Source organism: Pseudopipra pipra, chromosome 22 (genome assembly GCF_036250125.1).
Source record: "Pseudopipra pipra isolate bDixPip1 chromosome 22, bDixPip1.hap1, whole genome shotgun sequence".
Lineage (NCBI taxonomy): Eukaryota > Metazoa > Chordata > Aves > Passeriformes > Pipridae > Pseudopipra > Pseudopipra pipra.
In genome coordinates, this window is record NC_087570.1 from 7043847 (window position 1) to 7068645 (window position 24799).

Genomic DNA, 24799 nt, shown 5'->3' on the forward strand with positions numbered 1-24799 from the left:
GAACAGGTCCCAGGGGGTCACTGTGCAGCCCTAAAAATAGGACTCCCTGGTGGGGGGGAGGGACACCGACACGCCCCACACACCCCCCGGAGCTCTTTGCCCTGGAAAGCTCCAGTTTCAAAGCATTTCGGCGACCCCGAGAGGGATCAGCGCCGGGAGAGGCGGTGAGACCCCCGCGAGCCCCCGAACGGCGGCCGCGAGCGCAACGAGCCCGCCCGTCCCCGTCCCTGCCCGGGCTGCCCGCGGGCCGGGGGCGGCTGCCTGTGCCCCCTGAGGCCGCTCTCCCCCGGCTTCTGTTCCAGTTTTATCCCGCCTTTTTTTTCGTGCCTGTTTTTCCCTATTTGCGCCGGGGCGGCCCCATCACGTGAGGCCGGGCCGGGCTGGACGCGGCTGCCGGGGCGCTCCGGTACCGGGGGAGGGGGCCGGACACGCACCCCCGGCCCCGACCTTTGCCCCGCATCCCTTCCCCAAACGGGGGGCTGGATTGGGGGGGGGGGGGGGGGCGGTGTTGGTTTGCGGGAGGCGGCGCTCGCTCGCTCGCTCCCCCCGGCTCGGGGCGTTTTTCCCTGCGGTCCCCCCGGGAGGTGGAGCCGGGGCCGCCCCTGGGGCAGGTGCCGGATGGCGATGGGAGCCCCCGGCCCCGGATCCCCCTCCCCGCAGGAACCCGCGCCCCCTCCCCCCAAGAGGAGCTCCTCGGCCAAGGGGGTGCCCCCGGCCACCGACCTGGTGCTGGGGGCCACCGCCGGGTGCCTGGCCTGCTTCCTCACCAACCCGCTGGAGGTGGTCAAGACGCGGCTGCAGCTGCAGGGCGAGCTGCAGGCCCCGGGCACGTACCCGCGGCCCTACCGGGGGGTGCTGCGGGCGGTGGGCGCCGTGTGCCGGGCGGACGGGCTGGGGGGGCTGCAGAAGGGGCTGGCGGCCGGGCTGCTCTACCAGGCGCTCATGAACGGCTTCCGCTTCTACTGCTATTCCCACGCCGAGGACGCCGGCTGGACGCGGTATCCCGGCGGCACCGTGGCCGCCGGGGCCGTGGCGGGGGCGGTGGGAGCCTTCGTGGGCAGCCCCGCGTACCTGGTGAGTGCTGCTCTGCCCCCACGGACCCTCGTGTGGGGGGGTGTTTTGGGGAAACACACACCCCCCGCCAAAGGTTTGGCATCCTGGAGCTCGCTGCATCCTATAAACACCGGCTCCGGTGCATCCCTTCTCCCCAAAATGTGGGGCTGCTCTGTGCATGTTCTCCCCTCGCTATCTCCCCCAAATCCTCCCCCCTGAAACCCAGAGAACTCCCCCATAAGGAAAATTTCCCAAAAGAAATTTAGGGTGTTTTCCCTCCTCCCTTTCTAGGGGGTCTCCCCAGTTTTTGGGGTTGCAGAGTCCCAGCAGTGGATGTTTGCAGGGTCCCTTTGCTCTGGGGTGGGAGGGGTTCAAGGCCCAGAGGTGCCACTTGGCAACACATCTGTGCCCCCCACATCTGTCAGAGGGGCTGAACCCCCCAAAATGTGCTGAGAAGAGTTGGGGGACCGCAGCTGGTCCCAGCTGAGGCTGAACAGGGTTTTGTCACCTGGTATTGTCCCCTCCAAGGTCAAGACCCACCTCCAATCCCAGACAGTGGCGGCCATGGCTGTGGGCTACCAGCACCACCATGAGGTGAGTGGGGAGGGGATCGGGCTGAGGGGGCACCCAGGATTTGGTGGCCCCTTATCTGTGCACACTCCGGGCCCCAGCAGGCACGATGCTATTTTGGTCAGCAGGAATTTAAAGCTGTTGTTTGGCCGCTTGGCCCCGTAACGATGCTATAAATAACAGTGTGAGGACAGAGGGGGTGTGACGGGCACGTGAGGCTGGGACACCGAATCCAGAACCCCTGCGGTGCCTTCAAAGCCCTGGTGGCTTCGTGTCACCAACAACCAACGTGGCTTTTGGACGCTGGGGTGGGAAGTTTTGCCAGGGTGGGAAATTTTAGCCGTGTGTGGGACGCACCATTCCCATTTTTCCCCGATTTCCTCTCTTCCCCAGAACATCGCCACCGCTTTCAGGAGCATCTACCGGCAGCACGGGGTGGTGGGGCTGTGGCGGGGGGTGACGGGCGCCATCCCCCGCGTGACCGTGGGCTCGGCCGTGCAACTCGCCACCTTCGCCTCCGCCAAGGACTGGGTCTGCGAGCGCCAGGTGAGGGGGACGCGCCGCTCCGGCCGCCGCTCCCCTGGTGTTCGGGCAGAGCTGACGCCGGCGCTCCCCGCAGTGGTTCAGGAAGGGCAGCTGGTCGGCAGTGCTGGCGGGGGGGATGGTGAGCAGCGTGGCTGTGGCCGTGGCGATGACGCCCTTCGACACGATCAGCACCCGCCTCTACAACCAGCCAGTGGACGCCGATGGCACGGTAAGGCCGTTCCGGGTACGGCAGAGGGAACACATGGCTTTTGCCGGGATTGCGTCTGGCAGGAGTGCACAGCTGGCTCCTCTCTCCCTAGGGCAAGCTCTACCGGGGCTTTTTGGATTGTATCCTGCAAATCTCCCACAAAGAGGGGTTGCTGGGCTTGTACAAGGGCATCGGTGCCGTCTACTTCCGCCTCGGCCCCCACACCGTCCTCAGCCTCTTCTTCTGGGACAAGCTCAGGGACCTGGTGCGGGACTAGCAGCCCCCGGGGCCAAAGGATGGGCTCCCACCACCACCAAAGACATTAATAAAGGGGTTTTTCTATTTTCAGCGTCGTTTTGGGGTTTTTGGGGTGGTGCGGGGGGGGGGACGGCAGCTGAAACGCTGCGATGCCTCGGGGTGAACGGCAGTGCCGGGGTGGAGGCGGTTGAAGGTGCTGGTGGTCCCCAAGCCCCTCCACGTGCATCCCATCACTGCCTTCCTCTCCTCGCCCTAATTTTCACCTCCATGGAGCAGCTGGAGCTGTGGCCGGAGCAGCTGAGCTCCAGCTGCTCTCGTTTGCCCCAGCAATGATTTACTAGCTGGGGTGGCCTCTCCCAGCCTCCGCCCCACGGACCTTGGAGCCGGGGCCTGGCCTGGCCGTGCCGTGGCTCCTCTCCATCGAAAATGTTCTCCCTGGGGTCCTGGCTGCCAGCATTCCCTGGGCTGGCCTGGGGCTGGGCACTGCTGGATGCATTCCTGCAAGGTGAGAGCCCTGGGGGTGGCACGGGGGCAGCTCAGGGACAGGCCAGGGGACACCGGTGACCTGCTGCTGCCTTTCCCCACAGGGCTGGTGGGTGCCTGCGCTGTCTCAGTGCTCTTCAGCCTCCTGAAGGTTTATCTCTACGTCCAGTGCCTGCAGTAAGCGCCGCCCGGGGCGGGGGAGGTTGGTTTTGGGCATCTGATATTGGGATCTGCTGTTAGGGGGGTGGCTCTTGGCACCCAGGGGTGCAGGGCAGGGCCTGGGAAGCACAGGGTGGGTGTCTCTAGGGCTGTCACCCCATTTTGGGTGACGTGCCACCTGGCTCAGCATTCCCCCCTCGCTGTCCCCAGCAACCCGGAGAGGCAGGCGGAGAAGGAGGCGATCCAGGAGCAGCGGGCGGTGCTGGAGCCGCTGCACGTGCTGGTGCTGACGGGGGTCCTGGCCCTGGTGGGCTCCCGCGTGGCCGCGCTGGTGGTGCTGGAGTTCTCCCTGCGCGCCGTGTCCACCGTCCTGTCCCACGGCAAGGTGAGATGGGATGGGGGAAACTGAGGCACAGTGTGGAGGGAGCTGGGAAATTGTGGAAGCCTGGTGGATTTGTTCAACCCCCATGGGGGATGGAAAGGCTGTGGAGGGTCCATGTGTCACTTTGCACATGAACCCAGGGGGGCGAGAGGCCGATGGCCCCGGGCTGGGCCCAGCCCAGGGGGGGCACAGGAACAGGGCAGGGCCTGTCCCTGTGCTGGGCATGGCCAGGGCACCTCCAGCCCCGGGGGCACCGCTGAGACCCTCCGGACAAGGAGGACCCGGAGGGGCTGGAGCGTGTGCAAGGAAGGGAACGGAGCTGGGAAGGGGCTGGAGCAGCAGGAGCAGCTGAGGGAGCTGGGGGGGCTCAGCCTGGAGAAAAGGAGGCTCAGGGGGGACCTTCTGGCTCTGCAACTCCCTGACAGGAGGGGGGAGCTGGGGGGGGGTCGGGCTCTGCTCCCAGGGAACAAGGGACAGGAGGAGAGGGAACGGCCTCCAGCTGTGCCAGGGGAGGTTTAGATTGGATATTGGGAAAATTCCTTAATGGAAAGGGCACTCAGGCATTGGCACAGGCTGCCCAGGGCAGTGGTGGAGTCCCCATCCCTGGAAGTGTTCAGTAGGTGTGTGCATGTGGCACCTGGGGACATTTTTAGTGGTGGGTGTGACAGTGCCGGTGGGATGGTTGGACTCGATGGTCTTGGAGTCTTTCCCCACCTCCCGATTCCACGATCCCACGAACTCCACGAGCTGTCCCCTCCCGCAGGGTGCCCACAGCAGCCAGCTCTACCTGCTGTGCCAGTACTCCCTGGGCTGCGGGGTGTCCTGCGGCCTCAGCTTCCTGCTGGAAGGGGCTCCCCACCGGAGCTGGAACCTGCTGCTGGCGGCGGGGCTGGCGGGGCTGCTGGCGCTGCAGTGCCGGCGCCTGGTGCGGCACGTGTGTGCCCTGTACGGGCTGCACAGCCGGGAGCGCTACTGCGGGCTCTGCATCCTGCTGCTCTCCGACGGCCACCGCGTCCCCGCGCTGCTGCGCCGCGCCCTCGCCGTGGCCTTCGCCGTGGCCGACCTGGCGGCCGTGGAGCTCATCAACAGGGATTTCCTGTCGACCGCCGAGGCCGTGCGGTTCTGGACCCCGCTGACCATCTGCTACGCCCTGCTGGTGGTCTACATGCAGGGTGGGAGAGGGGCCGGGGGTGAAGGGGGGCGTCAGAGGGTGGGGGGTCCTGGGAATGGGGCAGTGGGGTTGTTTTGGGGCTGTATGGGCCATCCTGGGATTGTATGGGGGCTATATGGGGCATCCCATGTATTGGGTTTGGGGTGAAGGGGGGTGTCAGAGAGTGGGGAATCCTGCATATGGGGTCTGCCATATGCAGGATGGGGGTGTATGGGGCATCCCCCGGCATTGTAGGGGGAATATATGGGGTATCCCAGGGGTGTATGGTGGATATATGAGGTTTCCCATGTATTGGGTTTGGGTGGGGGGGTTGGGGTGAAGGGGAGTGTCAGAGGATGGAGGATCCTGTGTATGGTGCAGTATATGGGGTATTTTGGGGGTGTATGGAACTGTATGGCGTGTCCCAGAGGTGTATAGTTGCTATATGGGGCTTCCCATGTATTGAGTTTGGAGTGAAGGGGGAGTGTCACAGGATGGGGGATCCTGTGTATGGGGGGCATTTTGTGGGTGTATGGGGCTGTTTGGGTATTTTGGGGTTGTATGGGGGATATATGGGGTATCCCATATATTGGGTTTGGGGTGAATGGAGGGTGTCAGAAAGTGGGGGATCCTGTATATGGGGCAGTTTATGGGGTATTTTGGGGGTCTGCAGTGCTGTATGGGGCATCCTGGGGGTGTAGGGGGTGGTATATGTGAAGCACCCCATATTCCCCCATGGAACGCCCCATGTCCCACTTGTGGGGCCAGGGAGGGCACGGTGTCCCCATTGTGAGGTCAGGGAGGGCACAGTGTCCCCTTGGATGGGTCTGGGGAGGGCACAGTGTCCCCTTGGATGGGTCTGGGGAGGGCACAGTGTCCCCCCGTGTGTCTCCAGCGCCGTGTCCCCACAGAGGAGGCCCGGCAGAGCACAGATGGGGGGCCGGTGTTCCAGACGGTCCTGGTGCGGATGGGCGGCCTCTTCATCCTCCTCCTCACCGTGGGCCGGTGGAGCGACATCCTGCACGTGCTGGTGTCGCTGCTGGGGGAGCTGTGGTGCCTGCTCCACGCCCGGGTGCTGCTGCGGGCCTGCCGGGGGCAGGTGAGCCGGGGGCACCTCCCGGGGCCACCACGGCGGTGTGAGGGGCGGGCGGCAGCCCCGGGGCCACGGGAGGGGCATTCCTGCTTCTCTTCTTCCTTCTCCCTCAGGATTCCATCCCGCAGCCTCACTGGGAGAGACAGTCGGGATCCGGATCAAAGGAAACATCTGGATGAGCTGTGGGGTGTGACCAGATAGCAGAAACTCCGGGGTGGCTTTGCCTGGCACCCCCAAAATCCTCCCCGTGGGGACTAAGGAAAAAGGGCTTCCAGAAGGTGCCCGACCCCATCCCATGGGATAGAGGAGGTCGGGGGGGAAGACTCATGTGGCCCCTGGTTTTTGGGGACCCCGTGAGGTTGCAGCACTGCTGGAGTTTGTTCCCTGGTCCCACTGGGATCGCGGGATGCTGATGGATGTCCCATCCTCACTGGCTGTGGCGCCACACTGTCACAGCGGAGGGGCTCCAGGCGGGCTCCAAATCTTGGAAAATAAAGTTTTTTCCAGCAAAATCTGTGGGCAGAGCGAGGTGGGGTCCTGTTGTGCCAGAGAGGGGCTCAGGGATGGCCACGGTGCAGCTTTTTGGAGGAGGTGGGTGGTGCAGTTCCTCCTGGAAAGGGAAACTGAGGCACAGAGTGGGGGGTCACCCTCTGACTGGGAGGTGCCCTCGTGTCTTAGTTTCCTCACCATGGATGTGCCATGCCAGGGGGCCATGGGCTCTGGGAAGGTGGGGTGCAGTTTGGGGAGGGGAGTTCTGGCTGCCTGGGCATGAATCCCAAAGGATGGGGGGAGGAGAAGGGGGGGTGGGGGTGTTGGGAGCATCCTGGGGCTGGCTGGGGGCACAGGGGGCACCCGGGGGTGTATAGGGGTTTATGGGGCACCCTGGGGCTCTATGGGGGCACATTGGTGTCCCAGGGGTACAGAGAAGCAGTATGGGGCATTTTGGGGGTGTATGGAGTTGCATGGGGGCCACTGGGGGTGCCTGGGGATGTATAGGGATGTAGGGGTCACCTTGGGGGTCTGTGGGGACACCGGGGGCACATGGGGCTGTATTGGGGCACACACGTGCCCCGGGGAGGGGGGGCAATGGGGCACCCTGAGGGTGCCTGGGGCGATCAGGGGCAGTCCGTGGGACAAACTGGGGAGGTGGGTCATCCCAGAGCACAGAGGGGCACCCGAGGGGGCACGGGGCAGCTGGATGGCACCGTGGGGACATATGGGACACCCCTGGGTCCACGAGGCACCCTGAGGTCCCATGGAGCACTTTGGGGTGCATGCAGCAGTCAGGGGGTACATGTGGCACCCTAAGGACCTGTGAGGCACCCCGGGGTGCACCGGGCACCCTAAGGACGTGTGCCTCCCCCGCCCGGGGCTGTGGGGCAGGCGGGGGGAGGAGGAAGGGAGGAGGAGGAGGAGGGAGGAAGGGGCGGTGATGCCGGGCGGCTCTGCCTCCCCGCTGCCCCCGCCGCGCCCGCGGAGCGCACGGAGGGACCCGCACCGGCTCCCCAGGTACGGGACAGGGACGGGGACAGGGCCACCCCCTGAGGGGCTGCAGGGCCACCTCCGGGCAGGCGACACCCCCTTGGGCAGGGAACCTCCCCCCGCAAGGTACGACCTTCCCAGGTAGGGAACTGGGGCCACCCCCAGGTAGGGACCACCCCAGGTGCGGGATTGGGGACCCCCCAAAGAGGGGAGAGGGGACACCCCAAATGGGACACGGGACCCGCCAGGTGATGGGATAAGGACCACAGAGCCATCCTGGGATGGGACAAGTGGACCAAGACCCACCCCCAAGGAGGGGATTGGGGACGCTCCCAGGGAGGGGACGGGGGGCTCCCTGGCAGGGGGTCACGGAGGGCCACCGCCCCATAGGGGACAGGGCACGCCCAGGTAGGGGAAGGGGGCTGTGGGGCTGCACGGCGGGAGACCGGGGATAAGTGAGGGGGACTGCAAGGCCACCCCCGGGTCAGGGACAAGGGGACAGTGGGACCACTGGACAGGGGAGACAAAGGGACCAAGCACTCTGTCCCCCCACCCCATCGCTTTTTCCTTGGGCATCCTCGCAGCACCCTCCCAGAGGTCCCTGGGACAGGAAACAGAGTTGGGGGACAGCTGTAAAGAGCTGTGCCCCATCCCAATTTTGGGGGCGTGAGGATGCTCCAAAAGTGGCCCCTCATCGATCCCACCTCAGTCCCCACCTCAGGAGATTTTGGGGAAGCCAGGGGGGCCTTTCCTAATGTGGCCTCAGCCACCCCAAACCAGGATGGAGCTACGTGGGGAGGGGTGGGAACCCCATAAAAACGGAGGCAGGACCCCCATTACTGCACCCCTGGAGCCTCCACCAGCCCGACGGCCCCTTCTGGGGGGACCCGGGGGGTGCCGCCGTGGGGCTGCCAGGATCCCGTCAGCCCCGGCACAAAGAGGAATGCGACGAGCACATGGTTCCCATTAACCCCGGAGAAATCTTTTTTCTTTCTTTCTTTCTTTCTTTTTAGTGTTTTGTTTTTTTTTTTTTTTAAGATTATTCTTTTTTCCCCCTAATTTTCCGCAGCTCGGCTGGGGAGGAGGAAAAGCGGCAGCTCTGGAGGGTGAGGATTTGGGCGAGGGCCGGTAGTGCCGGAGCCCGGCCGGGGTTTCGCCGGTGGGGAGGGAGGGGAGGAGAAAGAGAAGCGCTCGGGGTTCTTTTTCCTCTTTAATCCCTTCCCTGCTTGAGTCAGAGGCTGAAGTCACCGGCGGGAACATCCTGAAGCTGTTCCCTCACCTCGAGGGGAACTGGCTGCCCCCTGAGAGGATGTGCTGACCCCCATGAGCGGGATTCTGGGGGAGCGGAGCCGCATGAGAGCAGGCAACTCATCACACAGGTATTTATCAAGCTGCTGATTCACCTCAGGGGCAAATCCTGCTTCACCAATGCAGTGCCCTGGCTAAAGCCTCGGGGTTCCCCCCCTCCAAACCATTCCATTTGGGAAGGGGAAGCTTCGCCCCGGCTGTTTTTCCCACTGGGAAGTTGAAGAAACAGCCCTGTTCCTTCCTGAGCGGGGTTTATCGGGGTCGGGCGCATCCTGCTGGGGCTGTGCTGGGGGCTGTGTCGGCGACAGGGATGTGGTCATTCATGGCACTGTGCCTCAGTTTCCCAAAAATAAAGGGGAAAAAATTTTCTGGAAAAATAAAGGGGTTCCACTGAGCTGGGAGTGATTAGTTGGGAATTAGGGATAAGGAGGGAGGGAACAGGGATGTAGAGACACTCCAAAAAAGGGGTTGCAAAGGCAAAGTCCTATGGCAACCCCATTTTTAAGAGGAAAGGTGGGGTTTTTCCTGCTGCCCACAGGGAGTGGAAGCCCAGGTGGGAGCAATAAGAGGAAATAAAGGGGGTTAAAACACTTATAAAAGAGAGGGATTTGGCCACAGAGGCGTGAAAATGGGAGATTCCAGCTGCTGCTTCCCCAGGACCCTTTGCCCTGTGTCCTCCCAGGCACGAGACCTTTTACTGCCGTGACGTGGGACGGGGACGGTCGCTCCTTCTCCCTTTCCGGCAGGAGGGAGGCGGGTTGATGCCGAAGGGCAGCACGGCTGCAGGAGCTGCTGGTGCGCCTGGGAGCTTTATCTTATTTTCCCTAAAATCAACCCCAGGTCCGGCCCTTCCACGGCTCCAGGGATGCTGCCAGGGAAGGCAGAGAAGAGGATGGCTTCATCCATCTTCATCACTCTGGTGCCACCACGGAGGGACGTGGCCACCAAGGAGAAAACCCACCAGGAGCCACAGCCGGAGTGCACCGAGGTCCCCGGCACCCACTGCCCCCGGATCCCGCCGTCACCCCCCGCGCTGCCCAACGGAGGTGAGGGGTGTCCACGGGGGGCTGCGAGCGGTGCCGAGAGGATGATGATGGTGCTGAGGATGCTGTGGAGATGCTTTGCTAAAGGGCACGCAGGCAGGAGGGGGTGTGTGGGGGTTTTTTGGGAGTTATTCCCAAAATCCCTGCACCCATCCCGGGATGGATCCAGCTGGCAGGGAAGGGCTGTGTTTGCTCTCCATTGCCGGGCACTTATCGGTGCTGTTTGTCCCCTCTGTCCGGGATGGCGTTTGCTTTTGGGGCAGGTCAGCGAGCGCTGCTGCAAAGCTGTTGGGGCGTTACTGTGACGGGGCGTTACCGTGACAGGGCGTTACCATGGTGGGACATTATCGCTCCCCTAAACCCCCCACATCTGTCTTTCGCTGCAGAAACCCACCCAACTGTGCCTGTGTCTTCATACCCGCCGGTCCTCATCCTCTCTGAAGCCCCCCAGCCCTTGTCCGCGGAGTCGCTGTGTCCGGCACTGCAGCAACTGGACCTTGTGGCACCCGCCACCCTCCAGGTGAGGATAATGGGGTGCAGACCCCCCAGTGCCTCAGTTTCCCCACCTGCAGGAGCATAAATAATGTGGCTTCACCTTCCCCTGCTCTCTGGGCCCCTTCTGAATTAAAGCCCCCCAAACTTTGCCAGGAGCAAGTGGACAAGCCGCAGCGGCAGGATGCGAACGGGTACCCGGAGCGGGACGGCTCCAGAGGTAAGGGGGACAAAGCTCCCGAGTTAGGGAGACTGAGTCAGGCAGCTCTGAACCCCTGTCCCTGCTTCCCACAGACATCTGTGCCTTCTGCCACAAAGCACTGGGGCCGCGGGAGCCGACGGTGGAGGCGATGCGGAAGCAGTACCACCCCGGCTGCTTCACCTGCCGCACGTGCCAGCGGCTCCTGGCCGGGCAGCGCTACTTCCAGAGGGATGGGCAGCCCATGTGTGACACCTGCTACCAGGTACCATCCTCTCTTGGGGACAGCCAGCACCCTCGGGGTGGGAGCTGGCATCTCACGCCGTGTGTTCCCTAAATCCCAGGCCACGCTGGAGAAATGTGCCAAGTGCCAGGGGCTGATCACGGAGCGCATTGTCCGTGCCCTGGGCAAGGGTTTCCACCCTGGCTGCTTCTCCTGCGCCGGCTGCGGCCGCGCCATCGGCGCCGAGAGCTTTGCCGTGGACGAGCAGGGCGACGTGTACTGCGTGCCCGACTTCTACAGGTTGGCAACGGGGGAGCGTCCCCCAGCTTGGGAGCTGGGGTTTCGGAGCTGGGGTCTGGCTGTCCCTGTCACCCCACAGGGTTCACACCACTGCTGTTTGCCCCCGCCAGGAAATATGCCGCAGTTTGCAGCGCCTGCCAGCGCCCCATCGTCCCCTCTGAGGACAAGGACACCTACAAGATCGAGTGCCTGGGACGCAGCTTCCACGAGAGCTGCTACCGCTGTGAGGTACAGCCCTGGCGGGGCTGGGGGCCCCCAAAGCTGGGGGGGGGGCACTGAGCCTTGGCTGGCACAGGGTCCACAGCCCCCGGGGTTATTTGTTATCCCACAGTTTATCTTGTAAGCAATGGGGAGGGGGAAATAAATCAATCAATCAGGTGGTGGTGGTGATGATGTGTCTGGAGGAGACCTTCGGCTTCGCAGGATTTTGATGTAGTTTGTGCTTTTTCCAAGCGCTGGTGGGTTTTGCAGGAAAACGGGATGTGATGCAATGTGAGGACCCCCTAAAACATGTTATTCCTTTCCCCTCTCACCCCCAGAGCTGTGGGACGCCACTGTCCCCAGAGCTGACGGAGGACGGGTGCTACCCCCTGGACAGCCACCTCCTCTGCAAGTCCTGCCACATCCGCTGGCGGAACGAGTCGTCCTGCTGAGACCCCACGCCTCATCCATCTCTGTCTTCCAGTGCCAGCCACCAGAAAGGGGGTGTTTTGAGGGTGACCCTGGGTGTCTGCTGCACCTCAAGATTCCTGCAGAACTGGTGTTTTCATCTCCAAAATGTACCTGGGACCCTGACACCCAGGGCTGGCCAGGGGAGCAGCGTGGATGTGTCCCGACACAGCTCTGCGCTCACCATGAACGTGAAATGCCCTCACAGAGCAGCAATGGCAGAGCAGAAGTTTTATTCTTTATTTCTTTTTTACAACTCCTTCTTCAAGGCCAGTTTGGTTTTCTTGGGGTGTTTTTTCTTCCTTCTTGAGCTTCTTTGGGGTTTCACTGAAATATTTCTCTCTGTAGAGAGTGGGCACTGATCTAGTTACTCGCAGTTAAATAAAACCCCGAGTCTAAAAACTCTCATTCCTTTCATCCGCCCTGCATTCCAAACCTATCAAATCTGAGTTTAAAAATAAGGGAAAAAAGCCACTTTTTGGATTTTATAGGCGTGGCAAGTCAGGTCATTCAGGTCCATAACAGTTGATTTTGGGGTACGGCTATTTGGCAGATGCCACTGTCACCCGGGGGAGAGCCAAGGTTGTTTTTTGGGAGTGTATTTGGGATTTGGTGATTTCATGGCGTTGATAAAAGGGTTTTAGGTGGTGATTTGGGGTTTTTTTGCTGTCTGTCTGTCCTGGAGCCGGCAGAGGGCAGCTGGAGCGCAAATTCCTCCATCAGGCAGCAAAACTCCAGCTAAATGCATCCAACAGCCCCGTTTCTGCACGTTTTTCGAGATAATACCACTCTGTCATCAGAAACTTTTTGATCTTCTCTTAGTCCAAGCCCCAAACCAGCAGAAATTAGACCATTTCTCTGCACATCCAACATCTGCACAACCGATGTTGCCGGTGCTCGGTGGTTTTGTTCGTGAGGGCGTTGCAAACCAGGCAGAGAAACATCTCAACTTTCTTTTTAACCGAAAGTGCTTAAAAAGCCACAAATTGAGAGCAGAAAATAGCAAGAGCATGGGAGATGATGTTTAATGCTTTCCTGATGGAAAGAGGGAGCTGTAAACAAAGAAAACCACCACCAGAGCAGCAGCTCTGGGCTCCTGGTAACCTCCGACATCTCTCTGTCATGTGCTGTATTTATGAATGAAGGGGTTAATGATGGTTAATTAATCACATCAACAACTATTTCCTGACGACTCTTCCCAGTCTACAAAGCTGATTACTCAGCGTTCATTAACGAGCGTCTCCAGCCCATCAATCAGCTCATAACTCACTATAAACAAATTTATAAATAAGATGTTAAAGTTGCGGTTTGTCCCGGTCACGTAAGTTGGTGGCTTTGGGTCTCGTTGGGCAGGAACCTTGTGTCCCATGCCAGGGAATTCCTGTGCTCAAAGTCAGCTCACTCTCTTTCCAAAGTTTGTCATTCTGTGGAGAAAACCAGGCATCAAAATGATGCTAAAAAAAAGTAAAAAGATGTGGTGGTGGCCAAAGGGAGCAGGAAAGGGAAGCCCCAGGAGTTGCTTGGTTTTGTGCAATAAGGGTATTTTTCCAAGCAAGGTTTTTGAGGAGGATGGAAGTGCTGACGCTGAGAGGTGTTTTGGATGTGTTATTCCAAGCTGTGCTATCCCTCCACAGAGGAATGGTGGGAAGGGGTTGGATATTTCCCCCACAAAGCAACCCGGGATGCACTGTTGGCAGTGGGACTGTGGTGAGTTTTGGCTGGAGGGAGGCAGGGAAATGCTTTTATTGACATGAAGCCTTGGAGAAGGTCCTGGAAAGCGAGGAGAAAGGAAAGGCACAACTGGAGAGTTTGGCAGTGCAACAAATGGATGCAGAAATGGTCAGATTTGGCATGTTTTTCCCAGAGCGGAGGATGACAAGGGACAGGGATGGATGGACACGGAGGTAAGAGGATAAAAGGCTGATTTAAGCCTTTTTCTTCCCAGATAAGAGGAGAAGTGTTACTAGCCGAGGCACAGGGAGCGTCACTATGGAAAGCACAACCTCGTGTTTTCCCTCGGGAGGATCTCGAGGAATTTCAAGCTGCATGCAGGAGAGAGATCCTGCAGGGGTGAGGCTGCGGGAGCTGGATCCCGTCCTGCTGCCAAGCAAACCCTCGCCGGCTGCGATGGCTCAGCCCACCCTTGAGCTGCTCACCCTGTCACGAGCACTTCTGCCAGTGCCCAGGTTTGCTGGCAAAAGTAAACTGAACACATCCCACGTGGAGCAATAGGATTTTTGGGGGCTGGGATTCCCCAAAACCTTGTGGAGCCCCCCAAGACCACCCAGATTTAAAAACCATTTGAGGTCTCTCATCCCAGTGGCAGTGGACAAGGGCAGAGAGGATCCCACCCCTCTTAACGCCACTGGCTGGGCCCTGCCCTTCCCTCGGCTGCTGGATAAGCCCGGCAGTCCTTGCAATCCCTCTTGGCAGGCTGAGGAGAGCGGGAAGGACCTGGCTGCCCTCCAAGGAGCAGCAAATGCAAATATTTCTTCACTCCAGGCTGGGTGCGGCTGCGGATAAAATTTCCTCGGGCTTTCCCAGCAAAGGTATCCAATATCCTACTCTGCTGCGAGGCCAAGTTGCTCCCGGGAATACAACGGTGCATCCCATAAGAAACCTCCAAAGATTATCCTTCTTGCAACTTGGACTTTTAAAAAGAGGATTTAAATTAAATAAGGAGCTGCCAGGCATGGGTGCAGTGGTTTTAAATCAGTGGTTAAAGTGTGGCTTCGTAGCAAAAAAGACCTTTTTGCAGGTTTTGTTGGCAAATTGGAGATTTTTGGTGTGGCACGAGGAATGTGAGATGATAAAGGGAAAAGGCTGGAAAGTGCCTTTCCCCCCAGCATCCCCTTGGTCAGCTAGGAGAAATGGGAAAAGCAGAGGGAGGGATGAGCTGGAGAGGGAGGGATGAGTCGTATTCCTTGTGTGCCTTTGCTGTGCCATCATGACTTCCAGGGTGCTGGGAAGGAGCTGGAGCAGAGGGAAACACTGCAGGAAGGGAAACTGCAGCTGAAACAGTGCCCAGGGCTTTGCTGGCTGGAAAAGGCGCTGGGAGCAGGGTTGGGTGCTGGTTTTCTCAAATAGGATGGAAAGAGCTACAGGAAAACAGGGGTTTTCCTTTGGATGTCCCAGGTTAATGGCAGCCACATCCCAGCTGGCTCGCTGCAGTAACATTCTTCCCCACAGATTGTTCAGATCTATTTCCTGCACTTTCCTGTCACCAACACAACCTAAAAATCCAACATTTCTTAAATGAAAAGCAGTCTGATCCTGCTGGGTAAGAGAGACAAGGGAAAACCAGCAGGGATTATGTTGGGAGCAGCCAAGCCCTAGATTTCTCCGGCTTCATTATGCAGCACAGGTGGGATATATATTAAAAAGAAGAAAAATGCAATATTCTAATATTCTTCCCCCCCCCATTTTCCTTGCAAAAGTGAACCACCCACTGATGTAGTTTTAAAGCACATCAGTTTTGATAACACAAGGGGAAAAGGATGCAGACTGATGCGCAAGCGCGTTACCAGGCTGCAAGCGCTATTTATAAATAAGCAAGTGCTGCTTATTTATAAAAAAAAACCGACAAAACCAACAAACCAACAGATAAAAAGCCCAACCCACCCTATTTCTGAAAATAGACACACAGCACATGCCTGCAAAGGAGGTTTTGTCATTTTGTATCCCAGATTTCCTTCATCATATCAGCAATTTACAGCATCCCGCAGCCTTATTTCCTGAAAATTAACAATTTTCACCCAGATTTGGCTTTGAGCAGTTTAAGTTACATCTTTATTTTGCTGGACTGTCCAGTAGAGCCTGTGAGGTGTTTTATTAAAAATCCCAGATATTTCTCGCAGAGGTTATCCTGTTTGTCAAGGCGGCTTATTGACCTTGGGGGCTCATCACTGGGGAAAAAAAGGTGGAGGAGAAGGATGATGAGTATATAAATAATGGCAGCTTCAACCCCTGCAAAGGAGAAAAGCGGTGGAAAAGCAAAGAGTTAAGCATAAAATATATAATCAATATATCATATATAAATATATAATAATAATGTATCTCCTAATTCTCTGGGCAGCTAAACTTTCCCTTACAGCCCAGCCTGGGGAATATGCTTTAATCTCATTTATTGGATTGCTTCGTCCGAGGACGGATCTTGCTGAAGTGATCAGGCTCCTGATGGCGTATTAAGGGCGACACGTTTTGTGAAGAAAAAGAGAAACAAATGCTAAAAGGAGGTTTTTGGCTGACAAAAGGAAGCGGCGGCCGGGGCTGCCCCTCACGGCCGCCTCAGGCGCTGCCCCCCCCCGCCTCGCTTCACAAAATGGCCGCCCGGCGGGCCCGCGGTGTGAGGCGACAAAATGGCGGCGAGCGGGCAGCGAGGGGAAGGATGGGCGAGGGGCGGCTGCGGGGCCGGGGTGGCGGGCGCGGGCTGAGGCCGTGCCAGGAGCACGGCGGAGGGGCTCTGATCTTGCGCGAATTCCCTCCGGGCAGGCAGCGAAAGCGCTGCGGGTGAAACCTGACCTTCTTCTTTCCCCCCCTCCCTCCTCCCCTTTTCTCCTCGCCGCCTTTGCAAAAGGATGTGAAAATGCCCAGAAATGCGCATTTTCACTCGTCCATGGCGGAGCCCTCTGTCTCCCCCTCACGCTTCAGCTCCCCCCTCCAGTTTCCCCCGCCTCAGGCGCCATCGCTCCTTCCCCCCCCTCCCCGCCCGCTCTGCCGTTACCCCTAAAATATTGTATCTTTTGCCTCATTTTTGGCCCAAAATTCCGCTTTTCACACGCGCCCCCTCCCCACCCCCGTCCCCCATCATCATCACCACAAGCACCCCGAGGTGGGTAGTTTAATGCCTAATTCTGTTCTCTTGCACCGCTTTTCTCCTTCGCAGGGGTCGGAGCCGCCATCTCCCGCTTTCCTCACGGCATGGAAAATACCCAAACGTGCTTGGGGGAAAAAAAACAAACCAAGGAGAAATCCCCTAACACCCGAGGACTGATTTATCTTCGGAGCCGGAGTGGTGTGGGAAGAAGCCATCGCCGCTTGCCTGCTCCCCACGACAGCTCGCCCGCCATTCGCTTAATTAAAATCATATATTGGTGTGATCAGACGTGGTAATACCATAAAAAACCAAAATCCCGTAACATCCACATGCTCGTTGTTGGAGGCTGCAGCCAAGGTACCACATACGCTTTTTTTTTCTTGTTTTTTTTTTTTTTTTAATATTTTTTTAATGTTGCCTTACCTTTTTGTCTGCATCACAGTGTTGTCACAGGCTACAGTGTTGCCCCTTCCTTGTTAAAAGCTACATGCCTAAAATACTGCTTTTTTCCCCATGGAATTTCAGATTTAGGCCCATGTAGATGCTCTATTATTTCTACAGATATAGAAATATTTCTATATATTTACTACATACACATATAAATATTCTGTATATTGACTACATATTTATATGTATATCTCCTTTTTACGGGGACTGCTTAAAATATAAGATAAACCCACACACCTAAAAACTATGATTTAATTATATATAATCACTATCATTTGGCCCGTATATATTTTTGATTTTATATATATATATTACCTTTGTTTTCCTCCATTGGCTTTCTACTACAATGTATCCTAAAAGCAGGAGAAAAAAATGCCATAAAAAAGTGAAAATTAAAAAAGAAAAAGAACAAAAAACAACCCATCTCTTTTTTTTACAGTCCATGGCGGAAGTTTGTGCCTGAATATTTTATTTGTTCCACAAAGAGGTAGATTTTCCTTGGGAGATTTGGGGAGGATTACTTTTTAATGAAAAAAAAGGAAAAAATACACCAAAAGAAAAAAAAAAAAAAAAGGAAAGAAAAAACAAACCCAAAACAACCCAATAAAAAAAGAAACAAAAAGGAAAAAAAAAAAGCACAACAAAACCACAAAACCAAACTTGTAAATGAAGCTGCAAATGCAACCGAATAGTCCGGATCAGACAATTCATTGCACAAGAAAAAGAGGATAAATGGAACTGCAATGGCCGGCTTTGCTGTAGATCCGGGAGGAGGGATCAGCGCCTTTATCCCACCATCTCGCGCTCCAAACGCCACCATTTTTCTCTCTCTCTCTTTTTTTTTTTCTTTTTTTTTTTTTTTTTTGTTTAATGTGGTTTGTTGGGGCGTTTTGTTTCCAGCCGAGCGGGGCTGCACCACCCCCGAGCCGGGTCTGCCAGAGCTGCTCAGGGGCTTCACTTTTACAGAGATCTCTGTTTTTTTCCCCGGCCTTGTGCAATCCTCTCCCTTTTATTACGTGTTTTTTCCCCTCTGCGGGTATAAAGGTTTCTCTCCTGTCTCCAGCTTGGCTGCTTATTCCAGAAGCTTCCACGGGGGCGGGGAGCCCCCACTGCGGCGCCTTTGCCGCAGCGCCGGGCAGGAGGAGGAGGAGGATGATGCGGAGGATGCACCACCTCTCCCTGGCTGGGAGCCTCATTCCAAGCCTCTCCCTCTCGCTCCGTTCCCCCAGCCTTGAAAACAGAGCGCTGGGAGGTGTTTGCAACTTGATTTTTTTTTTATTTTTTTTTCCTAAATAAATGGAAAGCAGAGCTATTGCTGATGGAGATGGATGAGGGCAGGGCTGGCAGCGTGGCCAGGGCACCGATGGCACAAGTGACCTTTCCCAGGCGGTGGGAGGGAGGATTCCCCTCCCACCCCAGCATGCTTCTGCTTGGAATTCATTTTAAATAGCAGGAGTATTATTTTTTATTTTCCTTCCCCCCTCCCCTTGCTCCCTCACTGATTTTTTGGTGGGTTTTTTTGGGTTTTTTTTTTGAAGCTTCCTCACGATCTTTTTTTCCCTGTGTGTGTTTTGAATTGCGTTTTAAAATTGCCCAGCTGGAGACAAGGCTTGATTAGAGCTGGAACAATAACTCCCTTTTATTAATAACGGGAAGGATTTACAATCCTACAGCACCTTCCTTGGAAAGCTTTCCAAACCATTTGCAAACACTCACAAATTTCAGATTGCGCAGCCCTTGGCTGTGAGGTGGGTAAGTATTTTAATGGTGCCACCACCCAAAATCACCTCCGTGGCAAACCTACATTTCTAAGAGCTTAAAAAGATGACGAATTTGGGGTTTTTTAAGGGGGGGTGGTGAGGGAGGCTGGTTAAAAGCTGTAACCTAAATCTGTAGATGCAGATTGTTTGCTGCGTCCTGGGAACTGGACAGTTCTCCCTCCCACCACGCAGCTCTCCAGAGCCAAGCTGTGGATTTGCTGCACGTCAGTAAACATCTGCTTATGGATTTTTTTTTTATTCCCTTTTTTTAATCCATTCCCTCTTTGCAGTCCCCGAGTGACCTCCTGCAGCGCTGCCTCCGCTGCAGTTCGACCACAGCTTTGCATCGAAGCACTGATGTGTCTCCCTGGGAGCCAGAGTGACCTTGCTGGGGGGACTGGGCCCACCAGGCAATGCAGATGCTCCTCTTCATCCCAGATCCCTGCACCCCTTTTTCTCCATGCATCCCTTCCCTCACCGGGGGGATGTTACAGTGTTACAGTGGGTAAAGCTGTTTCATACCTTATTTTTTCTCTCTTTTTTTTTTTTTTTATTTTCTAGGGAAATAGTGGGTTGTTGGTGTAACCCCTCTCCCCATCAGATCCCTGCTAACCATGCAGGGATCTGCAAGTCTCCTGGGCAGTGGGATCCAGCCTTTCCATGAGTGTGGGGCTCCATCCGTGTCTGTGTGTGTCGTACACAGGCCACAAAACCCCACAGTATTCCTGTGGTTAGTTCTGTCTGGAGACCATGAGTGGGTCCCCGGGCTTCCCCTTCCCACCACTTGCTGGTTCACAAAGGCTGATGCTTCTGGAAAAAGCTCTGCCTTGTGGCCTTTTAAAAAAAATAAATAAATGAAGTGGCACTGCTGGGGATTAGTCATCCTTATTTTTGAAGGAAGCTGTTTGCCAGCGCTGTCCGTATCACGCATGTGCGTGTGAGATGGGAACTCCAGAAGGCTGGTAACGTGCTCTGCTCGCTGCTCCTTGGAGCTGAGCCACCCAGGCTCCATTGAGCTGCTCCTGGCAGGTGGAAAAACCGACAGTCCAGCTTTCCAGACCCTTTCCCTCCATTTTTTCAGGGCTGGAATCCCTGCGTTGGCAGGTGTGGAAACGTGAAGGCTGTAACTGCAGTGAGCGAGGATGGATGAGCTGTTTTCTGGGGTCCCATCCAACTCCAGAGAAGAAACTCTGGTGATTTATAATTCTTTTCTTGCCTGTGGTAGATTTTACTCTGAGCTCTGCTGCATCTTGTGAGAAGACTGAGTTTGACCCTTTTGGCTGCTAAAAATGGTTCTGTGTTTAAACGTCGGTGCTTTTTCCCTTCCCTGTGGTCACGTAGAAGAGCGAACCGTGCAATTAACCAGCACAGCAAAGGGCAGCTCCCTCCCCCTTTCCCCTTTCAAAAAATCCAGAGTTGTGTGTCTTGAACTGCTGCATAGGCAGAAAACATACAAAGCCCTTGTCAGCATTGTGCTGATGTGTGGCACATTAAAAAAAATACACACAAAAGGGGTGGGGAGAGCGGGTGCCTCCAGGGAGCAAAACTGTGGGGCCCCTTTCCCTCCAAGCCAACAGACCTACGTGCCATAGTCTATTCCTCCTAATTTTGCTCAAGCGAAGGCAGTGGAGGTCGGAGGGAGTGTCGAATGTCCTAAATTGTGTTGGTGAAGATCAGGGTCCCCTTGAACTATGTTTTTTTTTCTCTGTGAACTCGCTCCCACAATATGCTGCTGGTTTATTACTCCATTCCTCACTCCCTGGGAAGAAGGAAAACGCTTCCTTACTGGGTGTAATTCCTTTTGTTGTGTTGCAAAGGTAATAAAAGGCACCTGGTGCTGGTCTCTCCCAGGTCACACATGACTTCAAGGCGCAGCTCCCGTGGTCATTAGTGCACAGGGAGTGCTGGGGGTCGTTAGCCCTTAATGAGGATATCGGCATCAGGATTGCATAGATGCCTCTGGCAGACCAGGCCCTGCCATGCTGGAGCAGCCCCTTATGAGAAATTATTTCACTGCCTGGTTGCTGTAGTGTTTTGTAGCACAGCCATGGCTTTATGCTTTTTTGGCCAAAATTAAGCAGAGGGGGAGGATGAGGTGGCCAGGCCAGATTTCATCCCCTGCTCCCTGTGGTGGAGCTGGTGTGTGAACACCATCAGTAGCTCCTGTGCCTAAAGACTCATTTGTACTTGGAATAAGTCAGCATGGACAAGGATATTATTGTTATTCCCTCATTTAGGGCTGTGTTGGTTTGGAAATACGCCTCGTGCTCATCACAGGGAGGTTCAGAGAAGCAAGAAGTTGGCTGTTGGGATGATTCCACATTTTTCAGCCTGGCACACCCTGTGGGACTTGGAATTACTTTCCTTTGGCAGTTAAGGATAAACGAGTGAGAATTACCTTATGAGTACTGAACTTTTACCACCCTGAAGACTTACCTGAGCCACATCCATGGCACTTCCAAGCTAAACAAAACCTGGATTTCTGGTGCCAAAAAGTGATACAAACCTCCTCTCCTTCTCTGTACTGGGGGAAACCATGGTCTTGCAAGCTTTCCTGTTATCCCAGAGAGTTAAAATGCTGCACTGTGAGATCTGCAGAGGTGAAATGAACTCCAAAGGCAGATGAGAAATTTCTGTGCTGTGTTGCTGGAGAGGCTTCTGAGAGGTCTTGATGGACAAATATTTCCCTTTGTGCTTTCTCTGGAGTGAAGGAGCGATAACTGCAAGGACACGGGTTCACTCTGCTTCCTTTAAACACCCTCGTGTTGCTGCGGTATCAAAATGGTGTTTGATGAAACAAAAGCTCTGATGGTGGTGGCTCGGTGTTTATTTTGTGCTGGGTGTGCTGATCAGTCCAATGGGGAATGTGGGAAGAGCAGCCTAAGGCTCACAGGTTTGGACTGGGGGTTTGTGTTAAAGCCTTGTCCTGCAACATTTCCAGCCTCATTTCTGTGATTTCCCCCCCCCCTCCCCGGCGTTGCACACAGGAAAAAATTACATTTTGATGTGAATTAATACAACAATTCGGTGTTATAAATGGGAAAGTACAGGATTCAGTGATCTAACCAGATTATATCCTTTGCAGTTTTCCTGTTTGGGTATCAAATCACATGGCTTATTTTTTACATTTGTTTTCTTTGGTTTTCCCCTGAAATGTAATATTTTGCTGCCTGGAAGACCATAGTCCTGTCTAGCTGATGAAAGCCCTGGATTTGGGAAGAATCCTTGTCAGATGAGTGGACACTGCTCTCTGGCACATGGTTGTACAGAAGTTGGGGGGCAAGGGGAAGCAGAGCAGAAGCTGGCACGGGGATATCTCTAATTTTTCCCAACAACAGGCAAGAAAAAAGGTATTTATTCCATATATTTGCTGTACTGAAAGTGAGAGGAAGCTTTTTTTGCAGTCCTGCGATGGCACTTGGGGTTTGGTTGCATGGCTCAGCTCACTGTGCTCTGTTGCTGAAGAAACCTCTGGTTTTCTGTAGCAAAGATTTGGAAAACAGAAATGTGCTTTTATACAGAGATCCAAATGGGTTCAGTGTCAACAGAATTCCAGGGGCTCCTGAGCTGTGTTTACTAGGCTGCAGAAGGTGACTGGTGGCATTTTGTGGCATTTTCCATCCCCAGCACTGTGTGGATAAGAACACCACGGGGAAAAATTTATTTAAGAAAATAAATTACTAAATGCTAGGTTTCAAAAAGGGAGGGAGTTTTCTGCACAAAGTCATCTTGTCGTGAAGATTTGGATCACTGACCCTAAAAAGAACCGAAATCAAGAGCTTTATTAATCTAAATCCTGTGCTTTGTGTTGCTTAAGTCTCCAGAACCCAGCTCTGTGTTCCAAGCGAGAGCCTCTGTCTTGGCAACAAATGAGCCCAAATATCAAACACACCAGTGCCTTCTTGGAGAAAATGAGCATAGAACAGAATGGGTAAGCAATAAAATTAGGCCAATAATTTAGGCTGGCTTAAAAAGGAGATAAAAGCCTAGCTGGGAATTTGATATTCAGCTGCCATAGTGTTCTTTTAATAAATACAGTCAATGAGCAGGGAAGGCACGTAAATACATTTTATCCTGACAAGAGGGTGGCTGGAGCTGGCTGGCTCCAACAAAGAAACATTCCGAGTGTTTCTGGGGGCTCTTGGCTGGGAAACCTCCTGTTTTCCTATAAAAAGCAGAGATACTGGCTGTGCCCTGGACCCTGGTGGGGACGATCATCATGTGCCCACTGGGGTGCTGTGGTATCCTTTCCTCACGTCCGCTGGGAGCACAACACACAGAGCTATTGCTGAGCCAGACCCGAGGGGAGGAAGCCTGAGCAAACAGAGCCCTGGTTGCTGTCCTTGCTCAGTATCTAATCTTTGCTTTTGGAAGTGTTTGGCGAGTGGTGCCAGCGACACGTGGCAGCTCCGCCACCCGGGGAAGACACCATGTTAAAAACGGGCAAACTCGCCTTTTCAAGGGTTTTTCCTGCTCACTCCTGTTTATTAGTGTTTCCTCCTCAAAGTGAGGCTGCTGTGTACACCCCAAGGATGCTTCCTGTTTCTCCTGCCCCTTTTTTTTCCTCCAAACTGGAGAACTGCTAACTTTATTAGCTCCTTATATGGCAGCCCCATTTTCTCACGCCTTTAATGGCTCTCTTTTGATCTGTTCTGTTCTTGCTTTGCTTTTCCTCATGTGAACACGGTGTTCAAGCTGAGATGGGTTTATAACCTGCTCCCTCACTAATATATGGCCTGGAACTTTAATCCTTTGCAAGTGCTGATAAGAAACATCCAAATGTGTTAACTACGGGGTTGGCCGAGATGGCCCGAGATCGCCTGCGGGCACTTGGCTACACCCAGCCAGGAGTCATTTAAATTGTCCCAAAGGCTGAAGGTCATCAGGTGATGCAGAGCAGCTCAAGTCCCCTTGTCCTTGGCTGTTTGGCCCCTGGGAAGGGCAGCACACCGGGGATGTGCATCCACGTCTCCCCCCAGGATGCTCATCATGCTGTCCCTCGTGGCAGGACAGTGGCACAAATGTGTGTCACAAGGGTGGTGGTGGTTGCTACTGCAGGAGACCAGCCCTTCATCACGGCCCCTTTGCTGAGAGAGAGGTTTTGCTCACTCTGGTCTCCAGCCTGGGTCTGTGTTCTTTGAAATCTTCGAGCGAGCTGGAGGGATCCGGTTACAGCGGCATCGCTCGTGTGTTGCAACAGGGAACAGTTTCCCCACAAAGCGTTTGAAAAGCACTGGGATGGTCCAGCGCTTTGTTTTGCGTCACCAGCCGGGTTTTGTGCTCCTCTTCCAGCTGGTTGTCGTGTAAACGGAGCCCTCCTGGCGCTCCTCTCAACCCTCTCTTCTGTCAACAGAGTCAATGGCTTTGTGACAACTTCCAGCCCCGATGTCCTGTGAGATCACTGGGTGACAGCAGTGACCCTGCTGGAGCTTCCCTGGAAGGACCTGGGAGCCAGCGTGGTTCCCTCGTGTCCGTAGGAGATGCTGCCCCAGCAGGGAGGGGGAACAGCTGGAAATGCTGTCGCAGCAAGAACCCTCCATTGGAGAGGGAGAATTCCTCATGGAAAAGCCATTTGGTGCATGGTTTGGGTTCTTCCTCTCTCGAATGGGTAGCCTGTTAAAGGCAGAGACACCTAGGGACTGTTCCTCGTGCTTCCACCAGTTAAAATGGAAAGCTGAGCCCAATCCCACACTGGAAGCACCGGTGGAGCACGTTGGCTCCATCACATGTTTAAGTAATAGATGGTTTGGGCGTAAGGAGTTGTTGGGGTTTTTATTTAATCAGTAGATTCCAGTTGGGCAGAGCCTGTCATCGCTGGGGAAACTGAGGCATGGGGCCAGCCAGGGGTGGGCTCGGAGCCGGGATAAGGCTCGGGGCTGCTGGGCTGGAGTGGCCCTGCGTCAGAGCTGTGATTAAATCAAGAGATTTGCATGTTTGTTAAGCCGCTGCAGCCCGGTGACTTTGACCACTTGGCGAGGTGGACTTGTTGCTGGGAAGTTGCAGTGTCCAAAAAGCAAAAGGCAGCTCTGACAAATAAAATGTGGGTTTGATCAATATTAAAACTCAGTCAGGAGACTTTGGCCATGGAAAACACTGAAGTAGGGTCTGCTCTGTGGTGAAAGCAGTGAACTGGCTTGAAAAACTTGTGGATGCGTGTTTTATCCTACCTCAAACTGCTC

At 55.3% G+C, this 24799-nt stretch overlaps 3 protein-coding genes and 2 long non-coding RNA genes across 7 annotated transcripts; 3 read left to right on the forward strand and 2 right to left on the reverse strand.

Annotated features, from left to right (window-relative positions):
- The first annotated feature begins 153 nt into the window (after nt 1–153).
- Nucleotides 154–2698, forward strand: SLC25A34 (solute carrier family 25 member 34). Its single transcript, XM_064678811.1, has 5 exons — nt 154–1074; nt 1582–1647; nt 2017–2169; nt 2243–2377; nt 2469–2698. The coding sequence occupies exons 1-5, from the start codon at nt 619–621 to the stop codon at nt 2631–2633; spliced, it is 975 nt and encodes a 324-aa protein (XP_064534881.1). The 5' UTR covers nt 154–618; the 3' UTR covers nt 2634–2698.
- Nucleotides 2699–2834: 136 nt separating this feature from the next.
- TMEM82 (transmembrane protein 82) lies at nt 2835–6393 on the forward strand. Its single transcript, XM_064678809.1, has 6 exons — nt 2835–3119; nt 3202–3274; nt 3467–3641; nt 4402–4810; nt 5700–5887; nt 5995–6393. The coding sequence occupies exons 1-6, from the start codon at nt 3041–3043 to the stop codon at nt 6058–6060; spliced, it is 990 nt and encodes a 329-aa protein (XP_064534879.1). The 5' UTR covers nt 2835–3040; the 3' UTR covers nt 6061–6393.
- A 935-nt stretch (nt 6394–7328) lies between these two features.
- FBLIM1 (filamin binding LIM protein 1) lies at nt 7329–17681 on the forward strand. Of its 2 annotated transcripts, none has more exons than XM_064678807.1 (10): nt 7329–7390; nt 8433–8742; nt 9512–9717; nt 10101–10234; nt 10345–10426; nt 10501–10670; nt 10750–10928; nt 11039–11156; nt 11468–13501; nt 16483–17681. In XM_064678807.1, the coding sequence occupies exons 2-9, from the start codon at nt 8687–8689 to the stop codon at nt 11579–11581; spliced, it is 1059 nt and encodes a 352-aa protein (XP_064534877.1). In that variant the 5' UTR covers nt 7329–7390; nt 8433–8686; the 3' UTR covers nt 11582–13501; nt 16483–17681. The 2 variants fall into 2 exon arrangements, with proteins under 2 accessions (XP_064534877.1, XP_064534878.1); XM_064678808.1 differs by having other exon boundaries at nt 10363–10426.
- Nucleotides 15358–16516, reverse strand: LOC135425958 (uncharacterized). Of its 2 annotated transcripts, none has more exons than XR_010435806.1 (2): nt 16423–16516; nt 15358–15502 (listed from the first exon to the last, which is right to left on the reverse strand). It is a non-coding gene; the product is annotated as an uncharacterized LOC135425958 (long non-coding RNA). The 2 variants fall into 2 exon arrangements; XR_010435805.1 differs by having other exon boundaries at nt 15689–16488.
- Nucleotides 17682–21583: 3902 nt separating the features above from the next.
- Nucleotides 21584–24799, reverse strand: LOC135425959 (uncharacterized). The gene is made up of 2 exons (XR_010435807.1): nt 23730–24799; nt 21584–22099 (listed from the first exon to the last, which is right to left on the reverse strand). It is a non-coding gene; the product is annotated as an uncharacterized LOC135425959 (long non-coding RNA).

Coding starts and splice junctions, on each gene's coding strand:
- SLC25A34 (XM_064678811.1), top strand. CDS start 619: ATGGCGATGGGAGCCCCCGGCCCCGGATCCCCCTCCCCGCAGGAACCC. Junction 1,075..1,581: donor TGGGCAGCCCCGCGTACCTG/GTGAGTGCTGCT, acceptor GTCCCCTCCAAG/GTCAAGACCCACCTCCAATC. Junction 1,648..2,016: donor GCTACCAGCACCACCATGAG/GTGAGTGGGGAG, acceptor TCTCTTCCCCAG/AACATCGCCACCGCTTTCAG.
- TMEM82 (XM_064678809.1), top strand. CDS start 3,041: ATGTTCTCCCTGGGGTCCTGGCTGCCAGCATTCCCTGGGCTGGCCTGG. Junction 3,275..3,466: donor CTCTACGTCCAGTGCCTGCA/GTAAGCGCCGCC, acceptor CGCTGTCCCCAG/CAACCCGGAGAGGCAGGCGG. Junction 3,642..4,401: donor CCGTCCTGTCCCACGGCAAG/GTGAGATGGGAT, acceptor CCCCTCCCGCAG/GGTGCCCACAGCAGCCAGCT.
- FBLIM1 (XM_064678807.1), top strand. CDS start 8,687: ATGAGCGGGATTCTGGGGGAGCGGAGCCGCATGAGAGCAGGCAACTCA. Junction 8,743..9,511: donor GCAGGCAACTCATCACACAG/GTATTTATCAAG, acceptor AATCAACCCCAG/GTCCGGCCCTTCCACGGCTC. Junction 9,718..10,100: donor CCCCGCGCTGCCCAACGGAG/GTGAGGGGTGTC, acceptor CTTTCGCTGCAG/AAACCCACCCAACTGTGCCT.